Raw genomic sequence first — 19,643 nt, 5'->3', positions numbered from 1 at the left:
GTAGCTATATATTTGGGTCCTGAAACAATAACTTTTAAAGTTCCCTTCTTATCCCTGAAATCCTGCAACACAACTTTTCCTTTTCTGTGGTGGCCTCAATTCCTTCAAGTCCCTTTCTCTGTTCTTCTACTGTAGGTGGATTCTACACATCTTATGCTAGTATAACCTTAGAATTCCCAAGTTGGAGAGTGAGGCTGAGCCCTAAGTCAGCCATGGATACTGTGGTTTTTCATTTCCATTCTACATAGTGAGCAACTTATCTGACAAATGAATTGATTTCATCTGTTCAGCTTATGCTTAATTGGGTATCCCATTGCATTTTCCTAGAATTTATATTTAGCCACTTCAGTATGATCTTGTGCAGACCTATACGTGCTATTGATCTCTTTTGTTTAACACTTATTTCTATAGGTGATAATTTTAAAGTTCTTCAGATATTAAAGTTCTTTTGGTTAAAGCAAAGTGCTTTTAAATCAACACCCTCCATTTTTTTTCACAAGAAAGTTGGATTTGTTCTTAAATCCTTCTGTTAGATTTTCATTGAGATATTATACTGAAATGTTTAGAGTTGAAATGATATGTTATCTGGGATTTGTTTCAAAGTAATATTTGGGGAGAGTTACAGATGGAGGGAATAGGAAGTTTAATTGAAACTAGATTGGTCATGTATTGATAATTGTTAAAGGTGGGTGATGGATGCACTGGTTTCATTGTATGATTCTCTCTATTGTCATGTATGTTTGAAAATTTCCCTAATAAAAAGTTAAAAATGTACTGTTAGGTATAAAGATAACTTGAAAAGAAGCCCTAATAAAAGCAAACTAAAATGTCCCTAAATCCGTGTTGTTAATCTCCAGGTTATGGAATGCGTTGCTTATAGTTTTTTTAATTTTTGTTTTAAAACACATTTCAATTATTACTTTTGACAGGATTTGAAGACAGGTTGGAAAGAGGAACATCAGCATCACGGCCTTTGAATGCCATCACAACCCCTCTAAGCAGCATTTCATATGAAGATGATTTTGTCTCCTCTGTAGGGAGTGGGACTTTGACAGAAAAAAAGTCAGCTCTTGAACCCAAGTAAGAAGAATATGTTGACAGTATGGAGCAAAATCTGAAGAGTGAGAAAAATGTACAAATGAGAACTATGGTCTGAATATTAGTCAAATTTTCCTTGTTTAAAGATAGCATAGTGGTTATTAAGAGCTTGGGGTCTGGATCCAGACTGTGTGGGTTTAAATACTGGCTCTCCTAATTATTAGTTGTTTGTCTTTGGGCATATTGCTTAATTTCCCTGTGGCTCAGTTTTCTTCTCTGTTAAAGTATTACGAATATTCAGTGAAATACAAAGTATGTATAACAGGGCCTGGCACATAATAAGCAAAATACAGGTTGTTATATCAATCTTTGAATCCCCAGTAGAGGTTAGTATTGGGAAAACTATCCCATGGTATATTAATGTGAGATGATTAAGAAATGGTTTTCTGTGATAGAATTGAAGATGACTAGATAGACCCTTGACTTCATGATCCTAAGTAATCAGTAAATTTTTTTATAATTGGGATAACATCTAAAATTTTGCAAATCTTTGAAAAATAGCAATATTATAACGTTAATACTTATTGAGCACTTAATGTACAAGGCCCTGAGAGGACTGAGTGGGCTTTACCTGTATTAACTCATTCTTACAATAGCCTGATATAAGTATTTTTGTTATTATTCCTACTTGAGAGAGGAAACTGAAGCACTAAGGTTGTTACTTGTACAGCGTCATATAGTAAGTGAATCAGATTTTGCCAGAGAGAATTTCCTCCCTAAATTTTGTTACCATATAAAATAATCTGTAATTACTCACATGCAGTGTAACTTTCTTCACAAATTACAAATTGTAATGCACATAAAATTATTGGATGATCTTTTAAAAATTAGTTATATCTAGCTGGATTAATGAAAATAAGTATTAAGATTATAGCAGGAGAAGTATAATTTTAAATTTTGAACTTTAAAGAAAAGACTAATTTTTAAATCAAGACTTGCAAGGATTTAATTGTGTTGACATTTAATATCACCAGTCAATATGATTTATTGCATTTTATTTCTCAGTTGAAGTAGAGCATATTAAATTATTGTTCCCTATAAGATTATCAGAAGGAAAATAATAAATTATAAATTTGAATAGAAATTGAGGCCACATTTTTCAGTATCCAACATTATATTTTTTTCTTTTATGTTTCTGAATTACCCGTTTTTATTGGTTTCACTTCAGTAAAAAACTGCCTGAGACCTTTCTCAGCAGTAAATTGAGTCATAGGGAATGATCCAGGTTTCTGGTAGTAAGAAACCAAGAAAAGTTTGATTATAGTTATATTCTCCTTGTGACTAAATAGATTTTAAAATATCTATAGTTTGAGCTGTGATTTGAGACTTTTTATTTCTTGCTTTAACCACTATTACTTATTCTTTGACAGTATTGGTAGTAACAGTTTAGGCATCCAGGAGGATCATTCTAGCAGGAAGTCTGCCTGTGATCTTTCCTCTGTGGATGTTACCTCCCAGCACTCATCAGGGGCCCAGTCTGCTGCGTCGTCTCGTTCATCTTCTTCTTCTAAAGGAAAGAAAGGAAAAAAGGAAAAGATAGAATGTAAGTGGAATTCTACATGGTAATTTTTTTCTCTTACCAGTGGCTTTGTGATAGTGATCTAAAGTTATGATTTCATTTCGTAAGTTAGATGAATTTCTTTATGATAATGTAATTGGCTTTCATATTTATTTATCATTACAACAATACCTTTTGATATATGACATTATAAATCTTACGCTTAGTACAAAAGGAATACATTAACAATGATAAAAAATTAAGGATTGTAGATAAATAATCATGCAAGAAACATAAATCTCTATTGAGTCTTCTGCTCAGAGGTAACTACTATTAATGTTTTTGGTGCCTATTTTTCCAGTATATACATAAAATCAGGCACACTCCCACATACATTTTTATTTAAAAAACAGAAATGAAATCATATTGTCTTGCAACTGCTTTTTAAAAAACTTTATATCATGTACATTTCTGAGTGTTATTAAATAAATATAATACTCAAGTTTCCTTATCTATAAAATGAAGATGATAATAGATGCTTTATATGGTAATTTCGAAGCTTACGTGTATGTGTACATCTCATTTGCTCTGTAGGCCTAGAGGTGAGAAGATAACAGTAATTAGGCAAAGGCCTCTTAAGCTCACTGGATGGTCCCTAAGGAATGATTTTGCCTCCAAAATTATTTTTTCTGATAGTAAAAAATTGCTCATTGAGTTAAAAAAAAAGGGGGGGGGAGGGGAAATCTGTAAATATAGAAAATATTTAAAAATTAAAAATCACCTGTATTCCCTCTACCTAGAGATAACCAATGTTAACATTATTTTAGATTTTATTTTAGTTTATTATGGTAAAATATACATAATGTAAACTTCATCATTCCATCCATTTTCAAGTGTACAATACAGTGCTGTTAAGCACATTCACAGTGTTGTACAACCATCGTCATTACCTAATTCCAGAACTTTTTCATCATCCCATGCTGAAACTCTGAACCCATTAAACAGTAATTTCCCTTTCCTTCCTTCCCTGAGCCCCTGTTAACCACTGTTCTACTTTCTGTCTCTATGAACTTGACTACTCTAGGTACTTCATATAAGTGGCATCATGCAATATTCGTCTTTGTGTGTCTGGCTTATTTCATTTCACATAACGTCTTCACATTTCATCCATGTTGTAGCATGTGTCAGAATGTCCTTCCTTTTTAAGGCTGAATAATTTTCCATTATATGTATATACCACGTTTTGTGTATTCTTTCATCAGTTGATGGATATCTTGGTTGTTTCAACCTTTCGGCTATTGGGAATAATGTGGACATGAACACTGGTGTGCAAATACTATTTGAATCCCTACTTTCAGTTCTTTTTTGTATATACCCAGTTGTAGACTTGCTGGATCAAAAGGCATTTCTATATTTATTTTTTTGAGGAACTGCCATACGGTTTTCCATAGCAGCTACAACCTTTTACATTCTCACCAGTAGTGCACAAGAGTTCCAGTTGCTCCACATACATACTAAAATAACCCTTGTTGTTTTCTGGGTTTTTGTTTTTTTTGAAGAACAGACATTCTAATGGATGTGAAATGTTAACATTTTTAGTAAGAATCCTTCCAGACAATCAGTAGGTGTATGTAAATAGAAAACGTTACATGTACAAGATCACATTTTATGTGATATTTTTTTCTGTTAATGGGTTACAGATACCTTTCTATGTTAGTAAATAACCCTTTGTAGTGACTACCTAGTGTTCTGTTATTTGAATATATTGTAATTTATTTAGCCAATTCCCCATTGCTAGACATTTAGGTTCTTTTTTTTTTTTTTTCCTATTGTAAACACTGCTGCATTGAATATCCTTACAAATGCATCTTTATGCATTTGATCTGGTTCTTTCCTTTAAGAGAAAATCCTAGAAGGGAGATAATGGGACACTGAGTATGCCGTGCTTAAAATTTGGATACATTTTGCCAAATAGTTCTTCAGAAAGCTAGTGCCACTTTATACTTCCAATGTGAGAGTGCTAGGAATAGATTCTTTTTAAATCATTAACCTAGTATAATTCTCTTGCAGATTGGAAGTGTTCTGAAAGTCTTTGGCAGGAACATTAGACATCATTTTATCAACACTTCCCAAAGCCTGCCTTTTCTTGTGAAATACTGATTCAATGCAATAGGCTGTTTCATAAGTATTCTGAGGATAAAAGAGCTCCATGGTTCCATAAACTTGGGAAGAGCTTTTAGAGTGAAACAGGCTTCTTTCTTGCAGGATTCATCAACACTTTTTTTTTTTCTTTTAATTTTTTCAGCTGTATTAAGAGATAATTGACAAATAAAATTGTAAGGTAATTAAAGTGTACATCGTGATGATTTGATATACATATATATTGTGAAAGAATTCCTTCCATCTAGTCCGTTAACTAACACATCCGTCACTATATATATATATTGGTGAGAACATTTAAGTTCTACTCTCTTAGCAAATTTCAGTTATACGATACGGTGTTATCAACTACAGTCACCATGTTATACATTAGATCCTTGGACCTTATTTATCTTATAGCTGAAAGTTGGTAACCTTTTACCAATATCTCCCTATTTCCTCTACCCCTGACAACTACTTTTCTACTCTGTCCTTTTACGAGTTTGGATTTTTTAGGTTCCACATATAAGTGATATTATACAGTATTTGTCTTCCTCTGTCTGACTTATTTCACTTAGCACAGTGCCCTCAAGGTCCATCCATGTTGTCACAAATGGCAGGATGTCCTTCTTTCTCATGGTCGAATAATATTCCATTGTATATATACCACCTCTTTATCCCTTCATCCATTGATGGATGGTTGTTTCCATATTTTGGCTGTTGTGAATAATGCTGCAATGAACATCAGAGTGCATATATATTTTCAAATTAGTGTTTTCATATTCTTTGGATAAAATCCCAGAAGTGGAATTGCTGGATCATATGGTAGTTCTACTTTAGTTTTTTGAGGAACCTCCATACTGTTTCCCTTTAGAAAACTGTCTATTCAGTTCCTTTGCCCATGTTTTAACTGGATTGTTTGCTATTGAGTTGTGTGAATTCTTTATGTATTTTGGATATTAAGCCCTTATCAGGTATATGATTTGTAAGTATTTTACCATAGGTTGTCTTTTTATTTTGTTGATGAAGACAAAATGTGGAAGTTTTTTAGTTTGATGTAGTCTCACATATTTCTTTTTCTTTTGGTGCTTGTGCTTTTGGTGTTCATCAACACTTTTAATGTGCTAATATGGATTATTTATTTTAGGATGAGGATGAGGCTATAGTATGAAGTATTTTTCAAATTTATTTGACCACAGAATCAGTTCTTCAATCAGCATGTTACATTAGAATTCAGCAGAATACATTTTGGGAAATGCCGATCTTGCTCAGTTCTTTTATTTTGCAGTTGTTATTCTTTGTTATGTTAGTGTCTCACCTAAGGTTACTAACTAGTTACTGGCGAAGCCTAGATTCTGGCTTCTAACTCCTAAATCAAGTGTACCTTCTACTGCAATATATTGTACAAGTTAAGATATCATGATATATTAAATATATGAGTATAAACAATATGATTCAGTATAGGTTTTAAAAATTATAATCTAAAACTTGGTTAGATGAAATACAGGTACTGTTTTTGGCTTTCAGTTTCCCTGATCCCTCTCACAATGCCTTAAAAAAAACCCATATATTTTACTTTCCACAGCATCAACTTAAACTTAGTACTTTATCCCAAAGTTCTAAGATGTGTAAATTTTGTTGTATATGCTCCATCTGGTGGTGAAAAAGATTGTCTGCATGCTCACTCAGCTCCTTCCCAATGTAGTTGAAAATAGTTGGTAGATTAAAGTGGTAATCATAAGAAAAAATTATTTATCTTAATTTAACTTTAAAACATATAAATATACTTTCCTTTGGCAGTCTTTTAAACTGCGGGCAAACGTTTTCTTTGCGTATAGGTCCCTTGTTTGGAGTTTAGATCTTTCTTGCTTAGACCATTGTATTGTCTACAATTTCTAGTTTTTTGAAATCAAGAACAATTTTTCAATTGTGTATTTATTTTCAAAAAAATATATTAAATGAATGAAGTGTTTTTATTATAAGAGTGCGTCTTTATTATGGAAAAATTAGAGATAAACAGTATTAACAGCTTGCTTCTAGCCTAGGGATCATGAATAGATTTTAGATTATAGAATCCTTTCTCATTGATTAATAATCGTCTAGATTATTTGTGTGTTTTTCTCCCCATTATGATAATGCAGTCAGCATATTTAATTCATTGTATATATCTTTACATAGCTTCCTAGGATGAATTACGATGAGTCAGGTGGAATTTCTGAGTCAAGGGCTTGGCTGGAAAATGATTTTTATATATTTTTTGAGTTGTCCTCAAGAAAGGATATATGAGTTTGCACTCCCATGAAAATGGTGTATGAGTATTATTTCCTGTGTGTACTGAATGACACTCAAGGTTTCATTACTTTAAAAATATTTGCTAATCTAATAATGAAAAATGGCATCTCATTGAAGTGATTTGCATTTCTTTGATTGATAGTTGGGTTTGATATTTCTCATATCGTAAGACTGTTCTCATTTTTCCTTTTTTAAACCAAATTTTAATGAAAAATTGTTACCTTATTACTATCACTACAGCATAATATGGCATAATTTTTAAATTTACCTATTTTTTATTGGTAAAAATAGCTAACATAAAATTTGCCATTTTAACCATTTTTAAGCGTACCATTCAGTGGCGTTAAATTTATTCACACTGTTTACAACGAAGTTTCACTACCATAGATCTCCAGAACGTCTTCATCCTCCTGTACTGAAACTCTGTACCTATTAAACAGTGACTCCCTATTCCTCCCTCTCCAGCCCCTGGCAGCCACCGTTCTACTTTCTGTCTCTATGAATTTGACTAGGAAATTTAACCATTGTTAAATGTCCAGTTCAGTGGCATTAAGTACATTCACACTTTTGTGCAACTATCACCATTTTATCCATCTCCACAACTGTTTCGTTATCCCAGACTGAAACTCTATACCCACTAAATAATAACTCTCATTTTCTCCTCCCTTTAGCCCCTGGTAACAGCTGTTCTACTTTGTGCGTCTCTATGAATTTGCCTACTCTAGGACCTCATATAGGTGTATAATCATACAATATTTGTTCTTTTGTGACTGGATGGCTTATTTTACTTAGCATGATGTTGTCAAAGTTCATCCATGTTGTAGCATGTGTCAAAATGTCCTTCCTTTTTAAGGCTGACTAATGTTTCATTGTATGTATATACCATGTTTTGTTATTGCAGTCATTGTTGAAGGACACTTGAGTTACTTCTGTCTTTTGGCTGTTGTGATTAATGCTGCTGTGAACATGGGTGTGCAGCATAATTGTTTTTTTCTTTACTTTTCCATTTTCTTTTGATCTTTAACCATATATCTACATTAAAAAAATTTTTTTAACTGTCATTAAAATGTGCACATGATTCTTTTTTCTGCTTTTTTTTTTTAACCTAGCAAATATTTTTCTGTGCTGCTATTGAAACATATCACCAAGGTGAACAATGCCCTAGACTTAGAGTCATGAGGCCTGGGTTTATGTCCCATTTCTGCTATCGACTGTGTATCCTTAAGTTATTTAGCCTCATAGATCTCTAGTTACCGCATCAGCAAATTAATTATATGGTACCCACTTCATAAGGTGTTTAAGAGCAATAAGGTAATATATATGCAGTGCATTTTAAATTACAGAGTGCTATTTAAATATTCAAGTTACTATTATCTATGTAATATAGACAATTCTATTGTCGGAAATGTAGGTTGAAATTTTTTTTTAATTAACTTATTTTGGGCTGTGTTGGGTCTTCATTGCTGCGCACGGGCTTTCTCTAGTTGTAGTGAGCGGGGGCTACTCTTCGTTGCAGTGCTCGGGCTTCTTATTGCGGTGGCTTGTCTTTGTTGCGGAGCATGGGCTCTAGGCACGTGGGCTCAGTAGTTGTGGCTCGCGGGCTCTAGAGCACAGGCTCAGTAGTTGTGGCGCATGGGCTTAGTTGCTCCATGGCATGTGGGATCTTCCCAGACCAGAGCTCGAACCCATGTCCCCTGCATTGGCAGGCTGATTCTTAACCACTGTGCCACCAGGGAAGTCCCGAAATTTTTTTAATTATAAAGTTATGCATTGAATGTCATGCACAATTTGTGTTTTGTTTGTTTCAATAATCTCCTTAAGATACCCCTGTAAGTAAGATTATTCTTAGTCAGAGAATATGAACAGTTTTATGAATCTGGCTACTTAGTTCTTGCCATAGAGTTTTTTGAAAGGATTATATAGTTCAGTTGGCAGTTGATACCATTTTTCTCTTACCTCTGGGTTTTATCCTTAAAAAATTTCCTTTTGGTTACTTTTTTATAGGGATAGAGTAGTACTTCATTCTTGTTTAATATATTTGTCTTTTTTTTTAAACATTTGATCTAAGAACAATTTATTTTTTAATAGCAAGTGGGAGATATTAATGGAAGAAATTTCACTTTCCTTAAATGGAAGCGAAGAATGAAGAACTGCTTTATCTTAGATATGAAAAGCAAATTTTTTTAAAGTCCATTTTAAGATATTCTGGTTTGTACTTTTTGTTATTTTATTGAAATCTAGGTATCAGTTCTCTCTCAGTAGCTTCTAATATTGGGAATCAGTTTTTATAAGAAATTTACTTTACAGGGCTAGATTCACTCACTGGAAATATTCAGAACTCACTTCTTGATGAAGAAAAAGGACACTCTAGTTCAGACCGTGGCTCTCATCAAGGAAAGAAATCTGGGACCGGTAGCAAACTTTCTGTTAAAGATTGTGAGCAGACTCTTGACACTGATAGCACTTTGGAGGATCTTTCTGGGCATTCTTTGAGGTAAAGTAATGCATATTTTATACTGTAATTCATATTTACTTAAAGTTACAATACCATTGATGTTCAGAGAATTCACTTAATAAATTTATGTTTTTTTGTGGTTTTGTTCATAGCTCTAGTCATTATCTGTATTTTAGAATATAGTCATCTCTCACCTAAACAATTACAACCACTCCCACAGGAATTCTCTGCCTCTAGCACAACCTACCTTTCTATTCTAAATGCCATTGCCACAGTTGTTTTCTTGACTCAATCCTTTGACCAAGCAACTACTCTCCTTAGAATACTCTGGGAGCTCACAGTTACCCCACAGATCAACATTAAGAGCTTAACTTTATTTGAAGTGTTATCACTAGGCTACCAAAGACTATCTTATTTCCTTTGTTTATACAGTTTTCTTATCAACTGTATTCTTCCACTCTTTAAACACAACCGCTTAGTGTTCTTTTGGTATCATTGTTTATTTGTACCTCTGAACTTTTCTCTTCTGCTCAACTTATTAGATGACTCAAGCAGATTTTGAAATCTCACTCTTACATTGATTATGGAACTTGTACACTCTGTTTTTTTCCTTCTTTTTAATATCATAATATATTATGCACTTAGCCTATTGCTTACACATAACTATTGCTTTATGTACAGTTCCTACTCTGTCTCCATGACTTTTTATCTGCTGCACTGGTTTTGTCCTTCTGGAAACTTAAGCTCTGAGAAGACATGAATATTTCTTTTTTATTTTAAAACTATGTGCTTTTTCTAGTACAGTGTCACATACAGATAATCATTTTTAATGCTTTCATGTTGCAGATAATGCTGTATCATTAATACCATCATTGTTATGTTTAAAGTTGAATTTTAATTTCTTTGTCAATGATTTTGGAATTCAGAAAACTTTACCTTTCCTTAAGAGATACTCTGATGATTTAATTGGCAAAATCTACAAAGTTAAACATTTCTGAAACAGAATCCATAGCCAAATAAGTTGATAAATGCCCCATACTGTAGTCTAGACCCCCACTTTTCCACCTGTGGAGATTCACAGTGGATAAAACAATTTGAGGTTTTGATACAAAGGAGTCCAGATTTTTTAAAAATTATTTAACCTATTTTTTTCTTAACTTACATGGCTGTAGACACTGTCTGTCTCCACACTCTTTCCCTTTGTTTCCTTTTTATTTTTTGGAAAACTTAACTAACATCATTGGAAATGCTAATCTGGGGAAGTCTCTGCAGAACAAATATAAATTCGTCTTGTAAAACCGTAAGGTGAGATTCAGACAGAGTAGTTTGTTTTGATGTTGTGTTGGAATTCTTTCATGGAGATCTATTAGGAGACAGCAGTAATGATAATTCTTTTTATGTTCCATAAATGAAATTATCGGACTGTTAAAAATGTATTTCTCTAAACCGTCAGAAAATTAAACGTCACTGGAAACAAGTGAGTGCCTCTCAAGACTACTTTTATTCAAATATTTAAATGCTGGTATAAGAGAAATGTTTACCTTTGAAAACCGTCTCATAGTTTTATTAAAGCTAAAAGTAAGCTTGCTTTAGTATGTTGAAATATGGTAACTGCTAACATGCTTTATAGGGTATTTGAGTAATTTAGTCAGTAAATAAATGGTTAGTGCAAGGCAGCATGCTTCTTGTTATGAGAAACAATACCTTTAATGAGCATGATTTCTCAAAGAGGGGCTAGACATGTGCCCGGTGTCCTTGAGTTGTTTTAATCAAACTGCTATGAGAGGTTACTTCTTAGAAAGTTCAGGAAAGAGCTATAGCATTAAAAAGTGGACAGAAACAAATGGACATATATAAAGTATTTAGAGATGGTTAGTATGAAAAATTTTTGCTGTGACTTTTTGGTTAAGAGGAATAACAAGTAATTTTTGTCATTTAAAATTTTTTAACATAAAAATGATATTTTATTCTCTTTCAGAGACATATTTTAAGATATTTTTTATAAAATAGGCTTGACCTTGCCTTTTTGTATGGTTGTAATTTTATTTCTGTATAAGCTCCAAGTATTCTAGAGAATTTTGCCTGATACTACAATAAGTGATTCACGATAAATGTACATTGTAGAGGAAAGAGTTAAGTGCCAATTTAATCAAGAGACTCCTTTTCCATATTATTTTGGGCAGGGTTTGTCCCTAGCTTGTTCCCCACTGTAAATCTAGCAGTAAGAGGAGTATTCATAGTCATTCACTCAGCACAGCGACTCTGTTAAATGAATAAATGCCTGAATCACAGCTTTTTGAGGCTAATGTTAATAAAGTTATGCATGTTGTTCTTATTAATTGTTTAGATGGTTCTTGAAGTAGTTTTCCTTTCTCTAATGTCTTTATGAAACAAAACTTCTAGTGTCTCATCAGACAAGGGAAGATCACAGAAAACGCCAACTTCTCCCCTATCTCCAAGTTCCCAGAAATTGTTGCAGTTTGACCTTCCAGGAACTTCATTAGAAAGATCTAAATCCTCAATAGTAGTGACTCCAACTATAACAGGATTTAAGCCTAATGCAACTTTTGCTGATACGAACCTGGCTGCCAGCAGAACGACGACAGAGATGGCTTCAACACCAGGCAAGTAGATCCATGCAGCTGTAATTTAAAAAATAAGATATTAATTTTTTTCCAAAAATTTCTTTTCTTTCAATTAAACCATAGAGAAATGTTGTTTCAAGTGAATGCAATTACTTTTTGAAGTAGTAAACAAAAATTGTGCCCGAAAATAAATATTGAAAAGCGCGAGAGATTCAATAGTGGTGACTTTTCCCATTTTGCCAGCGTTATTCAAAAGACACTTGAAAAATGTATCCCATATATGTACTCCTAAGTGTTCATAGGTATATATGTATTATGTACACATGCATGTAAGTGTGCTCATACACACACAAAAGAAGTAACTGTTAAGAAACATTGTACTAATAAGTCACTCTCTTTCCTACAGAGGAAAGCAGACTTGGTTTTGGACTTTAAAATGAGAAATGAATTTTAGAAATCTGAGACGTAATTTCATGTGAACTTTGATATTTGACAATTATATGCCTTCCAGGTTCTAAGCGCTTTTCTCCTGCTGGCCTCCAGCATCGTATGGCAGCAGAACTCAGTTACTTGAGTGCCATTGAGGAGTCGGTGCGCCAACTATCAGATGTAGAAAGAGTTAGAGGCATTTCACTTGCTCAGCAGGAGAGTGTGTCTCTGGCTCAGATCATAAAGGTATTTGTAGAGTTTTCTTTAGTTTTCTGCGTTTTTTTCTCTTTTTGCTATTTCAAATAGTTTTAATGATGAGTTTAAAAAAAACAACTTTAACTTGCCAAGTAGAAAAAAATAGTCTGTCATACAGTACCTATAAATAACCCTGAGAAAAACTATCATACGCTAAAAAGATAATTAAACATGCAGTATTTGGCAGCAGAACAATAATAACAGTCATTTTCTTTCAAATACTTCATTTTCCACGTTCTCTACTTTTTTTCATGACAGTGTGAAAATCAGCTTATCAAACATTTTCAATATTTTCTCTTTTTTGTGACAGGTCAGAAATGGCTGAGTTTTTGTTTTTTAATACTTTATTTGTACTAAAAAGAAAAGTTTCTGAGATCTAAGTATTTGGTAATGGCCAGGATAATAGGACTTTCCCTTAGCTAACAAAAATCCAGTGTTCCTCAGTGGGAATGCTATTGGTATATATATATTGTTTTTTTTTTAAACTGAGGTAATATTTAAATATAATAAAATACACAGAATTTAAGTGTATAATTTGATGAGTTTTGAACATGTAACAACCACCCTAATCAAAATATAGAACACTTCAATCACCCAGAAGTTTCACCCAGGCTCCTTTTCAGTTAATCTCCCCTCCTAGAGGCAATTAGTATTCTGATTCATATCACCATAGTTTATTTTTGCCAGTTCTAGAACTTCATAAAATGGAAGTATACTTTGTACTCTGTTGTGTTTAGCTTATTTTATGCAACATAACGTTTTTAAGATTAATCCATGTTATTGCATCCATGGTGTTGCTTTTGGTTTTTTTGCTGAGTAACATTCCATTGATGAATATATCACAATTCATTTATCCATTCTCCTGTTGATGTACATTTGTATTATTTCCAGTTTTTGGCTACCGTACGTATTCCTGCTCTGAACACTTTTTTGCAATGCTCTGTATACAACACATATTTTTATTTTTCTTGCCTAAATACCTAGGAGTATAATTGCTTGGGTTAAGTGTATGTTTAACTTTATAAGAAACTGCCATTCTGTTTTCCAAAATAGTTGTAACATCTTATACTCTGACAGCAATATATGAGAGTTCTAGTTATATTATATCTTTGCTATCATTGTGTATTGTAGTGAGGGTGAAGTAGTATCTCATTGTGGTTTTAATTTGCATTTCTTTTATGATTGATGAGATTGATCTCTTAGTATATTTATTGATCAAACTTATGTCTTTTTTGTGAATATCTGTTCAAATCTTTTGCCTATTTCATGATTGGGATGTCTTACTTATTGAGTTGTAGGAGTTCTTTATGTATTCTAGAAACAAGTCTTTTTCAGATATATCTCAAATATTGCTTTTCATCCTTGATTTGCCTTTTCATTTTTTTAAACTATGTCTTTTGAAGAGCAGAAGATTTTAATTTTGATGAAATCTAGTTTTTAATCTTTTTCTTTTATGGGTAGTGCTTTTTGTATTCTAAGAAAACTTTGCCTACCCTAAGATATTAAGATACTCTAACAAAGATATTCTTTTATTTTTTCCCCAAAGCTTTATAGTTTTGGCTTTTATATTTAAGTGTGTGAACCATTTCAAGTTAATTACAGGTTGTGAGGAAGGGGTCAAAGTTAAACTCTTTCCTCCCATATGGATGTTTGGTTGTTCTAGCACCGTTTTCTTCAATTACCTTGGTACCTTTATCAACATTTAAGTAATCATTTATGTGTTGGTCTGTTTCTGCACTCTGTTCTTTTCCATTGACTTATTTGTCTAGTACCATACTGGTTTTCTAGTACCATACTATTTTACTATAGCTTTATTAGTACCATACTATTTTTTTTTCTATTTTTTTCAATTAAAAAAATTTTTTTTATTGGAATACAGCTGATTTACAATATTGTGTTGGTTTCAGGTGTACAGCAAAGTGAATCAGTTATACATATGCATATATCCACTCTTTTTTAGTTTTTTTTCCCATTTAGGCCATTACAAAGTATTGAGTGGAGTCCCCTGTGCTATACAGTAGGTCCTTATTAGTTATCTATTTTATATATAGTAGTGTGTATATGTCAATCCCAATCTCCCAATTTATCCCTCCCCCCCTCCCCCATAGTGAGTCTTGAAATCAGGCTGTAATTACTCCAACTTTGTTCTTTCTCAAGATAGTTTTGGCCATTCTACGTTTTTGCATTTCTGCATAACTTTTAGAATCAGTTTGTCAGTTTCTACAAAAAATTTTAAAAGCCTGGTGGCATTTTGATTTGAATGACATTGAATCTATAGATCAGTATGGGGAGAATTCACATCTTAACAATATTGCATCTTCTAATTCATGAACATAGTATCTTTTTCTATTTGTTTAGGTTTTTAAATATTTCTCTCAGCAGTGTAATTTTCAGTGTAGCGGTCTTACACATTTTAAAAATTATTCTTAAATATTTTATGTCTTTTAATGATAAATGATTTTTTTTCAATTTCATTTTCTAGTTGTTCCTCTTAAAATACCTATAGATAGGGCTTCCCTGGTGGCGCAGTGGTTGAGAGTCTGCCTGCCAATGCAGGGGACACGGGTTCGAGCCCTGGTCTGGGAAGATCCCACATGCCGCGGAGCAACTAAGCCCATGAGCCACAATTGCTGAGCCTGCGCGTCTGGAGCCTGTGCTCCGCAACAAGTGAGGCCGCGATAGTGAGAGGCCCGCGCACCGCGATGAAGAGTGGCCCCCACTTGCCACAACTAGAGAAAGCCCTTGCACAGAAATGGAGACCCAACACAGCCAAAAATAAATAAATTAATTAATTAATTTTAAAAAAATAAAAGCTACTTATTTAAAAAAAAAAATACCTATAGATAGTTTTTTTGTATGGAACTGTTTAGCCTTCCTACATTCCTCCCAATAAATAACAGTAGTTCTGTCCATTCATTGTGACAGTAAAAGCTCTCCACACATTTCCAAATGCTCACTGGTGGACAGTGGAGAGGGGCTGATACCAACTTTATTAAAAAAGTCACTGGATTGAGGAAATGGCCCTATTGCAGTTGTCATCCTTTCCTTGAAATCTGAAAAACCGCTGACGTTATCTACCATTTTAGGGATACATTATATCTCTGGGTTTCCAAATATGGACAGGGCATTGTATGACTTTATATACAGCCTTACCACCTTTAGAGAACCTGTGTTATTTAGCACTATTCCAGAAGAAATGAAAATATATAAATGTATAGATAACATCGTATGGAATAATTGTAAGAAAGAGTCCTGTTAAGAAGGAGACGTTTTGGAGGGCAACATTTTTATGAAACTGCTCCTTCAAAGTCAAAATAAAGGAATCATAAAATTGTGAGGTGTGAAGCATTACCTTTATTCTTATATTTAGGATGTTTTAATCTCCTCCAAAGAGTTAGGTACCATAGCTTTTCTTTTAAACCAGCTTTTTGATATGAGTTCTTAGTCCTGCATGTCTTGGAAATTTCTTATATTACTACATTATTTGACACACAGTAGGTGGTCACTAAATATTTAGATAAATGATAAATGGTTGATGTCTACGCTATTTCCTGTCTTTCCTTTAGGCTCTGATGAGCTGCTTCAAAAGATCTGTGTTAGGAAAACAGCGTTCTATTTAATTAAGTTTCTGCATTAAAATAGTTCAGTATCTTAGAATTAATAGTTGATCATTTCTTTATTTTGAAGGCACAGCAGCAACGCCATGAAAGAGACTTGGCCCTTTTGAAATTGAAGGCTGAACAAGAGGCTCTGGAGTGTCAGAGACAATTAGAAGAAACCCGAAGCAAAGCAGCTCAGGTAGCTTCTTTTGCAAATTTCTATCCTTGAAATCACTTTAGTATTCTTTTAGTTATATAGGAGTAAAAAGGAAAGATGTAAATAATAATGTTTTAGTACGTTATACCATATGAGTTAATTTCATGTCATTTGATTCTTGTAGCAACCCTGTGAAATTAAGTAGTCAAGGCCTATCCCCAGTTTAGAGAAATGGAAACTGAGGTACACAGTAGTTACTTGTCTACAGACACATCAACTTGTGAACAGTGGAGTTAAGACTTAAACTTCAGCAGTGATTTTAAGATTCCAGATTTTAAACTCTAAATTTTAAGACATGAAATCAAGATAGTAGTCAAAGGTTTTGTTTTGTTTTTTTTCCTCAAGGCATTTGATCCATGAAACAAATTTACAAGTTAAAACTAATGTGGGTGGGATGAGACTGAGACATAAAGTAAGTTCTCTTTTCACCCTCTTTTATTAACAGGTCCATGCGGAATCATTGCAGCAGGTGGTTAGATCACAACGGGATGTAACTGAAGTCCTGCAGGAAGCAACTTGTAAAATAGCTGCTCAGCAAACAGAGACTGCTCGCCTGACCACAGATGCAGCACGCCAAATCTGTGAGGTGAGAGCCACCGAGAACCCTTTTCCTTTTAGTTCTTTTTAGTCAGTCTGATTACCTTTGGTCTTAGCAGTCATGGGTTTCTAACATCTAGCGAATGCATACTTTTGATAAGTGACTTTCAATGAGGGCCATACCCTATTGAAATGAGGCATCATTTATTGTAGTGTGTTGTCTATGTGAACGATACAGGGGGCAGAAAAAAGATGCAGAAGAACTCTATATTTTGGCCCCTGAGTAAGCTTTTTAAAAAAATATCAATTTTATTGATGTGTAATTTACAAACAATAAAATATATCCATTTTAAGTGTACAGTTTTATGAGTTTTGACAGATAGATATAGGTATCTATATATATTTCTTTATCGTATCTATCTATTCCTCTGAACACCACCATAATCAAGAAATAAAACTTTTAAGAGTATTGGAAATATTCTTTCATGCCCTTTGCAGTCAGTCCCCAATCTTAGTCCCACGGAGCCATGGATCTGTTTTGTATGAAGATGTTTCATTGTTACCCAGAGTGATATTAGTGTCCTTTTTTTTAAATTGTACCAAAGATAAAGCCAGAAATAGTTTTACTGCTGTCTCTGTATAGGATATCATAATCTATAAAGTTACAGTTTATTTTAGCAGTTACTATTTAGGACTGTTTGTGAAATGATTCTGTTATTAAAAAGCCGTGAACCTACTGTATGATGGGTACCATGGGGTTGTGCAAATAAGTATAGAGTCTCTTTTCTCAAGAAAATTTTAGATTACAATTAACAAAGATTTCAAAAACACTTCAATTCGTCAAAGCAGTGATTGAATAAATACCAAATGAATAATACATGGCAATAATGGCTAAGTGTAGGGAAGGTGTACTTCACATTGTTGGTCAGAAAAGACTTAGATAGGAAGTTGTAATTGAATTGATTCTTGAAGGAAGATTTAATTTTTGGTTTACTGTGGCTTATTTTGGACTTGAAGGTTTTCTGTCTAGTAATTCATAGATTGTTATAGCTGGGTGAAACCTTAGAAATCATGTGGTCTAGCTCTGTTTTTATAAGGAAGTTGTTGAAACTTAAAGAATCTAAATGACATGCCCACAATATTTTACCTAATATGGCAGAATTTGCTTGCTCTCAATCCAGTGATCTTTCTAAGACACTCTGCTCACTCTCAGTTCTTCTGTGATGTTACCTTTTTATATCTACTTTGCCTTGTGTGTGTTCATATTTAGATGGCAGAGTTGACTCGAACTCATATCTCAGATGCCATCACTGCTTCAGGAGCTCCCCTAGCAACGCTATATGACCACCAGCGGCAGTATGCTCCAGACTTCGTGAAACAACTAAGGACAAGAGCTGAAACAGATAGGTTAATATCCAGTCATTCAGCAAATATGTCATGAGTATCTATTATGTCCCAGGCACTGTTGCGGGTACTGGAAATACAGTTATGGGCATACAGTCTGGTGGGGAAGAGAGACATTAATCAAATATCCTTTAAGTGAATGAACACTTACAAATTAAGCATTATGAAAGAAAGGAACATATGTCTTTGAGATATACAACAAAGGAGTTTGAATAGCAAGGAGGTCAGAGAAGGTTTTCCTGAGGAAGTAAAGCATATGGTGAGATCTAGTGGATGAAAGGGAGTCAGTGATGTAAAGGAGGTAAGGAATAGGCAGGTCAATACATGCAAAGGTGGAGGAGAAGATGAAGGAAGACCAAAGTGACTGGGGGCAAAGGGCAAAGAGGAGAATGGTAGGAGATGATGCAGGGATCAGATTATGGTAGAACTTTGCAGATCTTATGGATTTTGGAGTTTATTCTAGGAGCAATGTAAAGTCATTGGAGAGTTTTTTAGGCAGGGCTGGGTGATGTCATCATGTTTATGTGTAATTTTTTTTTAATAAATTTATTTTATTTATTTATTTTTGGCTGCGTTGAGTCTTCGTTGCTGCGTGCTGGCTTTTCTCTAGTTGCGGCGAGTGGGGGCTACTGTTCGTTGAGATGTGCGGGCTTCTCATTGCGGTGGCTTCTCTTGTTGCGGAGCACGGGCTCTAGGAGTGCGGGCTTCAGTAGCTGTGGCACTTGGGCTCAGTAGTTATGACTCGGGGCTCTAGAGTGCAGGCTCAGTAGTTGTGGTGCACGGGCTTAGCTGCTCCGCAGCATGTGGGATCTTCCCGTGTCCCCTGCACTGGCAGGCGGAATCCTAACCACTGCACCACCAGGGAAGTCCCATATGTGTATTTTTTTACATCACATTTTGACTGTCTCTAATTCATAGATTTTAAGTCTCTATTCACATTCATTGATACTTGGGGTGATTTGTGTTTATTTCTCGTAATAAATAGAAGATATTCTTTAATGTGTTGTACACTTTTCTGTGAGCAAATGCCTTTCTTTCTCAAATACTTTATAACAGTTATTTCATAATTTCTATTCATTCAAGATTTTATCTCATGTTAATATTAAGCAGTACTTAAAAATCTTTCTCTTGTTTG

General features: G+C 33.9%; 1 protein-coding gene across 5 annotated transcripts in view; it reads left to right on the top strand.

Moving 5' to 3' along the window:
• Positions 1-19,643, top strand: part of CEP350 (centrosomal protein 350) — a 133,051-nt gene that overhangs the window by 41,895 nt on the left and 71,513 nt on the right. For all 5 annotated transcript variants that reach the window (XM_061183056.1, XM_061183054.1, XM_061183055.1 and 2 more), the window contains 8 exons: positions 930-1,080; positions 2,469-2,641; positions 9,335-9,521; positions 11,886-12,106; positions 12,579-12,742; positions 16,439-16,549; positions 17,013-17,153; positions 18,375-18,511. In XM_061183056.1, coding sequence (XP_061039039.1) covers positions 930-1,080; positions 2,469-2,641; positions 9,335-9,521; positions 11,886-12,106; positions 12,579-12,742; positions 16,439-16,549; positions 17,013-17,153; positions 18,375-18,511 — 1,285 coding nt within the window. The remainder of the gene's footprint in view (positions 1-929; positions 1,081-2,468; positions 2,642-9,334; positions 9,522-11,885; positions 12,107-12,578; positions 12,743-16,438; positions 16,550-17,012; positions 17,154-18,374; positions 18,512-19,643) is intronic.

This window comes from Eubalaena glacialis, chromosome 3 (assembly GCF_028564815.1).
Source record: "Eubalaena glacialis isolate mEubGla1 chromosome 3, mEubGla1.1.hap2.+ XY, whole genome shotgun sequence".
NCBI classification, from domain to species: Eukaryota; Metazoa; Chordata; class Mammalia; order Artiodactyla; family Balaenidae; genus Eubalaena; species Eubalaena glacialis.
Note: the sequence above shows the minus strand (reverse complement) of the source record. Positions and strands in the feature narration are given on the sequence as shown.